Below are 11,046 nucleotides of genomic sequence, written 5' to 3' on the forward strand. Positions count from 1 at the left end.
GTGTTTATAGAATGTAGTATATATCTTTTTCTCTATTCTGGCGGTCTGTGTGAAAAATGCAGTGTGTCCTCTGCTCCTGTGTGTTTGCAGTGTGTCGTGTGTTTGCAGTGTGTGGTCTGCTCCTGTGTGTTTGCAGTGTGTCGTGTGTTTGCAGTGTGTGGTCTGCTCATGTGTGTTTGCAGTGTGTGGTCTGCTCCTATGTGTTTGCAGTGTGTGGTCTGCTCCTGTGTGTTTGCAGTGTGTCCTCTGCTCCTGTGTGTTTGCAGTGTGTCGTCTGTGTTTACCGTGTGTGGTCTGCTCCTGTGTGTTTGCGGTGTGTGGTCTGCTCCTGTGTGTTTGCAGTGTGCGGTCTGCTCCTGTGTGTTTGCAGTGTGTCGTGTGTTTGCAGTGTGTGGTCTGCTCCTGTGTGTTTGCAGTGTGTCGTGTGTTTGCAGTGTGTGGTCTGCTCCTGTGTGTTTGCAGTGTGTCGTGTGTTTGCAGTGTGCGGTCTGCTCCTGTGTGTTTGCAGTGTGTCGTGTGTTTGCAGTGTGTGGTCTGCTCCTGTGTGTTTGCAGTGTGCGGTCTGCTCCTGTGTGTTTGCAGTGTGTGGTCTGCTCCTGTGTGTTTGCAGTGTGCGGTCTGCTCCTGTGTGTTTGCAGTGTGCGGTCTGCTCCTGTGTGTTTGCAGTGTGCGGTCTGCTCCTGTGTGTTTGCGGTGTGCGGTCTGCTCCTGTGTGTTTGCAGTGTGCGGTCTGCTCCTGTGTGTTTGCGGTGTGTGGTCTGCTCCTGTGTGTTTGCAGTGTGTCGTGTGTTTGCAGTGTGTGGTCTGCTCCTGTGTGTTTGCAGTGTGTCGTGTGTTTGCAGTGTGTGGTCTGCTCCTGTGTGTTTGCGGCGCTCTGCTCCTGTGTGTTTGCGGCGCTCTGCTTGGCCTGTAACTGCGCTATCTCCGGTACGCTCTTGGGAACGGAGCGGAGTGCCCGGACATCTGGCAGGAATTTTCCCAGGGAAAAACGAGGAGCTCCCCCCCCACCCCAGGGGGGGATGTCCGCTCGCTCGGCGTGCCCATCTCTGACTGGCCCCTTTCACCGCCCACCCCTCCATTCATCTCTAATCCCTCTTTCTCTCCGTCTCTGTCTGCACATCCGCTGCTGTCCCCTCTCCTGGTTCCTCTTTAAAAAAAAAAAAAAAACATTCTGGAGAGTTCCGTTAGGCGGGCATTGTGCTGTTTCTTTACGCGCGACATGCCGCACTGACCGCCCCGGCCGTGCAGGTTCAGCCCCCGCTCCCTGCACCGGTCCGTTCCGGCTCCGCAGTCAATTCCGCCAACGGCTTCAAGTTCGGTCCAATCGCATCAAGCTAAATTGGTTGTTTTTCAGTCCAGTTAGTTGAATTGAAATGAAGCTGACCCAACCGCCCCTCCCCGCCCCCAACTCCTCCCTTGCAGAACTTCTCTCACTCACAACGATGAGATGTGTTTTAAACCTGAACCTGTTCATAATGAGCAAATAGATCCTCTGCTTTGTAATGGTTGTGGGTAATGTCTAAAAATCTGGCTGCTAAATAATCAGATCTGTGTTTCAGATTGCTATGGCTGCTTCACTGCGGTGATAAAATGCTCCGTGTGCTTTGACAAACTTAACAGGGTGCCTCTCTTACCATTGAGTTATAAGAGCTGTTTGTTCACACAGGTCCACACACTGAAAGGTTCAGTCTGTTTAATCGATATTGGAGGCCGCTTAGCCTAATTAACCATTAGACTGAGGACGATCATGCTGTGGGTGATGGATAGCCAGGATACTGTATTCATTAAATGGCATAGCAGAGATGGGAGCGTTTAAACGGATGGCTTCCTATACATTTACAAAATGTAATATTAATTCAAACTAAAATTTCTCGTTCATATCGCCTTCTCGGTCTCATCTACGGAGAATGTTGTAATTTTAAGCCAAACGGCAGGATGCCGATTTGCTCATTCTGTAACCCTGTAACGACAATTTAACAGACATCAAAATAGCGTGTGCGGATGTGTAGTTGTGTGTGTGTTACCTGTGTCCGTGTCTGTCCGTGTGTATGTATGTATGTGTGTGTGTGTGTGTTACCTGCGCACGCCAGTGTGTGTGTTACCTGCGTCTGTATATATGTGTATGTGTTACCTGCGGGCGTGTGTGTGTGTTACCTGTGTCCGTGTCTGTCGGTGTCTGTCCGTGTGCGTGTGTCTGTCCGTGTGTGTGTGTGTGTGTGTGTGTGTGTGTTACCTGCGCACGCAAGTGTGTGTGTTACCTGTGTCCGTGTCTGTCTGTGTCTGTCCGTGTGTGTGTGTCTGTCCGTGTGTGTGTGTCTGTCCATGTGTGTGTGTCTGTCCGTGTGTGTGTGTGTGTGTGTGTGTGTGTGTGTGTGTGTGTGTGTGTGTGTGTGTGTGTGTGTGTGTGTGTGTGTGTGTGTGTGTGTGTGTGTGTGCGTGCGTGTGTGTGTGTGTGTTACCTGCGCACGCAAGTGTGTGTGTTACCTGCGTCCGTGTGTGTGTGTTACCTGCGTCTGTATATGTGTATGTGTTACCTGCGGGCGCGTGTGTGTGTTATCTGGGTGTGTGTGTGTGTTACCTGCGGGCGCGTGTGTGTGTGTTATCTGCGAGTGTGTGTGTGTGTGTGTTACCTGCGGGCGCGTGTGTGTGTGTTATCTGCGAGTGTGTGTGTGTGTGTGTTCCCTGCGGGTGTGTTTGTGTGTGTTCCCTGCGGGTGTGTTTGTGTGTGTGTTACTTGCGTGTGTGTGCGTTATCTGCGGGCGTGTGTGTGTGTTCCCTACGGGCGTGTTTGTGTGTTACCTGTGTCAGTGTGTCTGCGTGTCCATGTATCTGTGTGTGTGTCCTGCGCACACATGCGGGCGTGTGTTTTCCCTGCGGGTGTGTCTTACTTGCGGGCGTGTGTGTTCCCTGCGGGCGTGTGTGTTTACCTGCGTGTGTCCTTTCAGGAGGAGCGGGTGCGCCGAGGCGATGACCTCCGCCTGCAGATGGCGCTGGAGGAGAGCCGTAAGGGACCAGGGAAAGGGCCGGTGGCTGGGCCAGGGAAGGTGCTGAAGAAGAAAGAGGTGAGCTGTCTGCCATTATGTTAATGGAATTTGGCAGACGCTCTTATCCAGAGCGACGTACAACAAAGTGCATACCCATAACCAGGGATAAGTCTCACACACAACTAATCACAGATCTCCCCACTGTGGGCTCTGAGCCAATCACAGATCCCCCCGCCCTCAGCCAGTCACAGATCACCCCAACTGTGGGCACTCAGCCAATCACAGATCACCCCACTGTGGACTCTGAGCCAATCACAGATCACCCCGCCCTCAGCCAATCACAGATCAACCCAATGTAGGTCCTCAGCCAATCACAGGTCACCCCAACTGTGGGCACTCAGCCAATCACAGATCACCCCAACTGTGGGCACTCAGCCAATCACAGATCACCCCAACTGTGGGCCCTCAGCCAATCACAGATCACCCCAACTGTGGGCACTCAGCCAATCACAGATCACCCCAACTGTGGGCACTCAGCCAATCACAGATCACCCCATCCTCAGCCGATCACAGATCAGCCCCATTATGGGCACTCAGCCAATCACAGATGAATTCTTGGCCTAACGTTCGCAAACATATTCAAATGAAATTCCAGGTATGCAGCTAATCAGCCAGCTTCTATTGATAGACCTAAGTCACATCCATTTGTTTAAGAAAGGAGTTGGTGGCAAACTAAGTGGAATGTTTACTTAAAACCGTTGAGCAGGAACTGTTTGCTGCAAGCAGTTTGCTCCAATCGTTTGCTGTCTGGATCACACGTCTGGTTTCTGCATGGATCTGCATTCTTGCTATAGCTATGGGACATTTTAACCCCCCTAACCTACTTTTCTGTCACTCAGTTGTTTGGTTGTTTTTCGCTGAGTTAACAAAATGTATCTAAATGCAAGCTCTTCCATTGGTCTGAGGCTTTGGACAACAAGTGTGGTTTTTGACATTCCATGTACATTTGAAACTGATTGTGAAGCCATTTTAATGTTGAGATGTTGAGGTGGCGTGGTTTGTGAAATTAAACAAAATAATAATAACAACAACAACAATAATACATCTTCATTTGTATAGCACTTTTCCAAACACAAGTTAAAAATTGCTTCACTGGAACGAGCATAAAACAAAATGAAAGAAAATACACACACACACACACCATCAATTTAACAGTGCAAATACAATACTGTAAATATAGTAGCAGAAGTAGTAGTTGTAATAATAATACAAATACGATGTGATAAACTGCGGTTAATCCCGTCTGTCTGTCCGTACCCCAGGCTGGCAGCTCGGGGCTGATGGATATGATGAGTGGGGCCCCTGGTGGCCCCGTGGCTCAGGCGACCGACCCATGGGCTTCAGCGGGAGCCACAGTAGGAGCAGCGGCCGCTGCCCCAGACCCCTGGCAGTCTTTCGGTAAACTCAATCTCCCATCATGCTCCACTCCGCCAGCCCTCCTCGGGCCCTGCTTCTCTGACAATACTCAAGAGGGCCCCGCACCGCAGATACCGTGCCCTCACCAGATGGTCATCTCCAGCCTTCCTTTTATAGCGTCTTCCAAATGGCCGTTGAAACTGTTCTGTACTTCCATCGAAAGTTCAGAAGATGGATTGAATTTGAATGTTGAATGTTTGCTTCAGTAGGGGGCAAGGACGTTCTGTGTTAACCGTATCGAGCTGAACATTTGGTCTGTCGATAATATTTTTGACCTTGCTTACATGCCGCTTCTGTTTCCATGTGAAGATTTAACGGCACGATAATCATAACACTTGCTGCTACAGGATTAGAAATATTCAGTGAAACCAGTGAAAAAGGGTTTAAACCGAAAGAGTTTGGAAATAATTTTCCATAAATACAGTATTTCCAGCTGTGTGTTTTCTGCATGGCAGTGTGCCAGAGATTCTATATAATGAATGCCACAGCTTCCTGTCCCAAGCTGTGCAGGAAGTCCTTCCGGCTGCAAATGCTGGTTCAGCTCCTTGTGTTCAGGTCTTTTTTATTGGCATTTTCTCCTGGCCCCTGTGTTCAGGTCTCTCTCCTGGCCCCTGTGTTCAGGCCCTGTGTTCAGGTCTCTCCTGGCCCCTGTGTTGAGGGTCCCTGTGTTCAGGTCTCTCCTGGCCCCTGTGTTCAGGCCCTGTGTTCAGGTCTCTCCTGCCCCCCCTGTTGTGGGCCCCTGTCTCTAGGCCCTGTGTTCACGGCCCCTCTCCTGCCCAGTCCACCTGCTCCCCTGTCCCCTACACAGCTCCTGAGAAATGCGGCCTAACGGCGCTGCATTATCGCACTCGCTGAACTGAGTGGCCGCAGGAGCACACAGCCAGGGCCCCGCAGCTGGAGAGCCTGGAGCACTTCCACACAGCTGCTGTTCCCCTCTTTGACCTCCGGGTCCACTCTGTTAGTGTGTATCACTGAGAGAACTGCGCTGCTATTTCCCTTTATCCCGTTGAAGAGTAGGCCCTTTTTTCCCAAATTTGAAGTCTGTGGTCTAGGTTTGGGAATAATTCATGAGCACACAAGTAATGGGGAGAAAACTGTCAGATGCTTTAGCCAACATGTTTTTTGTTTGTGTTTTATAAGACTGGCTGGTGTGTGTTTATTATCGCAGAAGATTATTCCTGAACATCCTGAAGTCATTATGGGGCCGATGTTAATTCCTCTATAGGTGGCCACGGCGGTTCAATTCCTTTTGATTTGTTTGTTGTCTATCCTTCCTTGCAGTGCACCTGCTATGTTTGCTTGTTGCATGTCGCAAGTTAATTTGGGAAAAACCTCCCTCGAGGGAAAGCTCTGCTTCATAGCATACATTCCGTTCCCAGTAGTCATAGTCTTTTCAGAGGTGGCAGTAAAAAAGAATTAGAATTTTTAGTATTCAATCAAATATAACGGAATGTAATCTGTCTAGCTAAAAATACAATGCGCTGCAGCTAATTAAGGCATAGAACTGTGTATGCTAGCTAACCTTAAAGGGACAATTGGTAAGATTTTTGTGTTAAAACATTGTTACAAGACCATTGTAAATGCCTTCCTATCGTCGAAAAAGGCTTACTGACATGTTGACTCGCCCTCTGCCTGTGTTAATAGTCCTTAAATTCTGGTTTCACAATATACAGTTGATGGGCCGTCACTCTGTACCAAAACATTGCACAGCTGTACAATAATTCAAGCTCATTGGTTGGAAAGTGGTTCTATTTGCCACAGCCAGTGGCGTGGGGGCTTACTCTGATTGTTCGCGTGTAGCTGCCCAAATTGCACTCCAGACAAGCGATCATTATACTATTGCTTATTATCCAAGCGAAGACTACATATCTAGTTATAAAACAATACCAGTTTGCTATCAGTAGCACCAAGCCAATTAGCCTTAGTTAGCTAGACGAATTTACAAATATCCACCTGAGGCAATATGAGCATAGTGGTGAGCATTGCAAGCACTTGCGTTGTGTCTCAGGTGGATATTTGTAAATTTGGCAAGCTAGCTCATAACTAATTTGCTTGTTGCTACCGATAACAAACTGGTATGGTTTTATAACTACATATGTGTTCTTCGCCTTTAGTCTTTGCACAACTATAACATCCTTATGAAAGCAAATTAGCTAGCTAGCTATATTATATTATGTATTATATATTATATTATAGAGATATTCTAATAGTTCTTAAGTGAATATGGTTGGCATTTAAGTGAATAGTTTAAGTGAATCTTACGTTAGTCAAATATTTGCATCGTCTTGCCTGGAGGCCCACGGCGTAAACTATGGGTCATGAGTTAAAGGGGAGGGGTAACTCATGACACACTACGAGGAGAACATTCTCAAAAATAAAAAATTGAAAATACGAAGATGCATGTAAAACGCTCACTTCTCCAAAACTAATGAACAGACACATTTAATACTTTCATCGTGTTTCTTCAATGCGCTCTTGTGCAAATTGCTTATAAAAACCTAGAAAGTGTGACCGACCACCACATTACTACTTAAAGTATTTTTTTGTGCATTGCCAGTGAGGGGTGCCAATAAATATATGGAGCTCACTGTATTTGTGATCTCACAACTGATTGGGCGGCCTTTAGTTGGCAGTGATGGCGTGACTGCCGTGGTGGGGGTGCAAGGTGCAGCTGAACGGAGCGGCGTGCGCGTGTGAGATGTGTGTCACCGGCCAGGACTGTTTGCTTTTCCGCCAATGCTATATGCGCTAACGTCTGGCCGCTCTCTCCTTGCGCGTTTAGGTGCGGCCTCTAAACCGCCCCCTGCAGCCGACCCCTGGGGGGCCCCCTCGATCTCCGTGGCCCCTGTGAAGAGTAGCGACCCCTGGGGGTCGTCCGCTGCACCTACGGACCCCTGGGCTGGTGGGGCTGCCACTCGCCCCAAGGCCTCTGGAGCAGGTGGGGGACCACAGTTATAACCTGTCCTAATGATTTATAATCTGTCATAATGAGCTATGAGCAGTCAGAAGCAGTATGACCAGTTATAAGCAGTCAGAAAAGGTCATAACCAGTCAGGAGGGGTTATAACCAGTCAGAACGAGTTACAATCAGTCCGAATGAGGTATAGTGATGAAGTCTAGTCCTACTTGTAGTTACAAATCCATTTCAGTATTATGTATTGCTCTCATTCACCCACCCACCTGGCACCGGGAAGCAGCAGATATTGTTTTTTCTCATTGTGAGTAATGTGGCCACTTTCCTTCCTGTGGAAAAAAAGCCTCAAGCCGTAAATGAGCTGACAAATTATTCCATGTTGGTGATCTGACAGTGCAGCGATTACAGAGATTAGTGGCTTTACTAAACGCCTGTATTGACTCGTATTCCATTTCCTTCCTTGGAATCGTAGCGGTAGCATGCAGTTCAGCGACAGTGATTTTTAAAAAAATGTTCCCCACTGCTGGGTTTTAAAGTCTTGTGTGTCTAGTTGTAAAGTAAGAATGTTGGTTATGAGGAATTACCGTGCGCTTGTTCCTTGCAGGTGAGTTTGACCTGTTCGGCACACTAAACGGTACTTCCAGGGAGGACTTGTCTGACTTCGACAGCCTTCGATCTTCTTCCATTATGACCGGTAAGAAAATAACTCTAATAACTAATAAGTTCCGTTTCCATGGCGCTATCGGTGACATCACATACTTTCTGAGACCTCACTGAGTGATTCCACCGATATCAGAGACCAACCAGACATGCATTCAAGACCGAACAATTTTAATTCCATTAAGTTCGCCACAACGCATTTTCAATACAAACGGATGCGACTTACCTCTAACAATGCCAGCTAGCAGATTTGTTGCATACCTTTATTTTTATCGGTAAGAACAAATATTACACTGATTAAAGTGTATTAGAACAGCTAAACAATTGTCAACTTTTGTTCTCTCCGTTTCCCTGTTGGCAGCCATTTTTGTTCGCCGTGCATGACTTCAGCTAACGTTAGCTATTCAAAAAAAAAAATTTGAATATGTTAGCGAATGTTCCCACTTTCATTCCATCCTCCTCTTTCGCAAATTACTGAGTTACGGCCAGTAACAAGTTTTTCCACTTCTTTCAAAAGTCTTGGGAGTCTTACTGTATCACAAGGTGTCGTCACGGCGCCCGGGTGTCGTCATGGCGCCTGAGTGGCCCTCAGAATGCTGCAGGAATGGGAGAGAAGCAGAGGCACGGGGCTCAGTCCGTACTGCTGTTACACAAGCGTGGCTTGGCTGCGTTTTCACTGGGTGATGAGAGATGGTTTGTGATTGGCAGGAGAGGCCAGAGGAAGCTCCACCTTGCCCTCACAGCCCAGCCTGTCGGCAAGCTCGGAGCTGTTGGACATGCTCCCGGGGGGCCCCAGCAGGAAGACCCCAGAGTCCTTCCTGGGGCCCAACGCCGCCCTCGTCAACCTGGACACCCTTGTGACTGTTCCCCCGCAGCCGGCCCCCATCTCCAACCCCTTCCTCTCTGCAGGTGAGGGTCAAATCCGGCTTGTCACTCAGTGCTCTCCAGTTAGGTTGCAGATTTATTTAAATTTTGTCAGTGTGCTGTGGGTGTGTCCAGACTGTGATGTCAGTGTGCTGTGGGTGTGTCCAGACTGTGATGTCAGTGTGCTGTGGGTGTGTCCAGACTGTGATGTCAGTGTGCTGTGGGTGTGTCCAGGCTGTGATGTCAGTGTGCTGTGGGTGTGTCCAGACTGTGCTGTGATGTCAGTATACTGTGGGTGTGTCCAGACTGTGCTGTGATGTCAGTATGCTGTGGGCGTGTCCAGACTGTGCTGTGATGTCAGTGTGCTGTGGGCGTGTCCAGACTGTGCTGTGATGTCAGTGTGCCGTGGGTGTTTCCAGGCTGTGATGTCAGCGTGCTGTGGGTGTGTCCAGGCTGTGATGTCAGTGTGCTGTGGGTGTGTCCAGACTGTGATGTCAGTGTGCTGTGGGCGTGTCCAGGCTGTGATGTCAGTGTGCCGTGGGTGTGTCCAGACTGTGAGCTGTGATGTCAGTGTGCCGTGGGTGTTTCCAGGCTGTGATGTCAGCGTGCCGTGGGTGTGTCCAGGCTGTGATGTCACTGTTCTCCCTACAGGACCAGCCCCTCCCCCGGCCCAGGTGAACCCGTTCCAGGTGCTGCAGCCTCAGCCCCCCACGCTCAACCAGATGAGGGGGAGCCCCCTGATGGGTGTGAGCGCGCAGGCTTTCGCCGGGGGGGCCCAGATGAGCTCGGACCCCCTGCCCCTGTCCTCCCTGCCCCCCAGCCTGCTCCTGCCCTCTGCCCTGCCCCCGCAGGGGGCTATGGGCCACATGATGCAGGGCGTGAGCATGGGCCCCATGTCTCTGCCACAGCCCCTGATGAGCACAGCCCTGCCCCCCCAGGGCCCCCCCGGCCAGGCTGCCACCACCACCAACCCCTTCCTGTTGTGAGAGCGCCCCCTACCTGCGCCACAGACAATAGCAGTTTCTTCCTCTTCTCACACAGGTTCGCTCTTTTATCAAGACTTGTTTTTTTTTTTTGTTTTTTTTTAAAGACAGAGAATACTTAGCCCAGTCGGAGGTCAGTACCCCCACAGCGAGTGGTATGTTTTTTTGGGAGGGGCGGGGGAGGGGGGGTGGCGGGGTAACAAACTGTCCTTTGACCTTGTCCAAAGGCTTGTGATTAATTAGTAATTCTGCTCCCGTTTTTTAATTCTCCTACTCTAGTCTTATTAAAGCGGTGTATTCACTAAAGCTAACTCTTTAATCGAATGAACCTGTAAGTCCTGTCCTCTGACGAACACCGTGTGCTTCCGGCGCAGTGGTGCCTGGCTCGCTCCGTTTACCTGCGCCCTCTTCCCCGCGCTCTGCGCGGGGATTTCGCACGCCTTTCGGGTTCCTTTGACTGTCGGTTCACCATTAGTCCTTAGGCGAGCAGAAACGAGTCCCGCCCAACCAGGTCGACGCCACCGCCGCGTTCTGGGCGCCGGGGGCGACGTTCCTGTCCGACCGGTTCCAGTCCCGTCGCCTTGGGGAGATGAACCCGCACCCTGGCTCTTTAAACAACTTTCTAAAGCCCGACAAGGAACTGTTTCCCACATCTTGAGAGGGGGGAGGCTCTTTTAAAAAAGAAAAAAAGAAAAAAAAAGAAAGAAAAAAAAGCCACCGTTTTCTACCGTGCGTATTCTGGAGGGACTGTTGGAAGGAATGGCCATTTAAGTCGTGGTATGGCTCAACTGTGCAGGTTCTTGTGTTTGTTTTGGATTTTTGTAAGCTTAATACTGATCTAATGTTGAATTAACACCTTATAGCGTTCAGCTGTCTCGCCTCTGACCCGCGCTATAAGGATCGAAACATTAAAAAAATCTGAAACTTTTTTTAAACATTTTTATTTTTTTGTCAGTTGACCCTGTGTGATATTAATTATCAAACAAGGAACAAAGGGAAGTTGGTGTGTGTGCTGTTTGTGTGGAGAAGCCAGGTGTGTGTGTGCATGCTGTTTTTCTTTGGAGAAGCAGATGTAAGTGCATGCTGTTTTTCTTTGGAGAAGCAGGTGTGTGTGTGTGTGTGTGTGTGTGTGCGTGCGTGCGTGCGTGCGTGCGTGCGTGCGTGT

General features: G+C 49.4%; 1 protein-coding gene across 1 annotated transcript in view; it reads left to right on the top strand.

The window, feature by feature from the left end:
* Window positions 1-10,033, top strand: part of LOC133115087 (epsin-2-like) — a 29,258-nt gene extending 19,225 nt beyond the window's left edge. Inside the window, exons 4-9 of the mRNA XM_061224812.1 lie at window positions 2,946-3,062; window positions 4,307-4,442; window positions 7,243-7,398; window positions 7,979-8,068; window positions 8,743-8,943; window positions 9,550-10,033. Of these exons, the coding sequence (XP_061080796.1) occupies window positions 2,946-3,062; window positions 4,307-4,442; window positions 7,243-7,398; window positions 7,979-8,068; window positions 8,743-8,943; window positions 9,550-9,884 (1,035 nt within the window). The 3' untranslated portion in view covers window positions 9,885-10,033. The remainder of the gene's footprint in view (window positions 1-2,945; window positions 3,063-4,306; window positions 4,443-7,242; window positions 7,399-7,978; window positions 8,069-8,742; window positions 8,944-9,549) is intronic.
* The last annotated feature ends 1,013 nt before the right edge of the window (window positions 10,034-11,046 follow it).

Source organism: Conger conger, chromosome 16, assembly GCF_963514075.1.
Source record: "Conger conger chromosome 16, fConCon1.1, whole genome shotgun sequence".
NCBI lineage: Eukaryota > Metazoa > Chordata > Actinopteri > Anguilliformes > Congridae > Conger > Conger conger.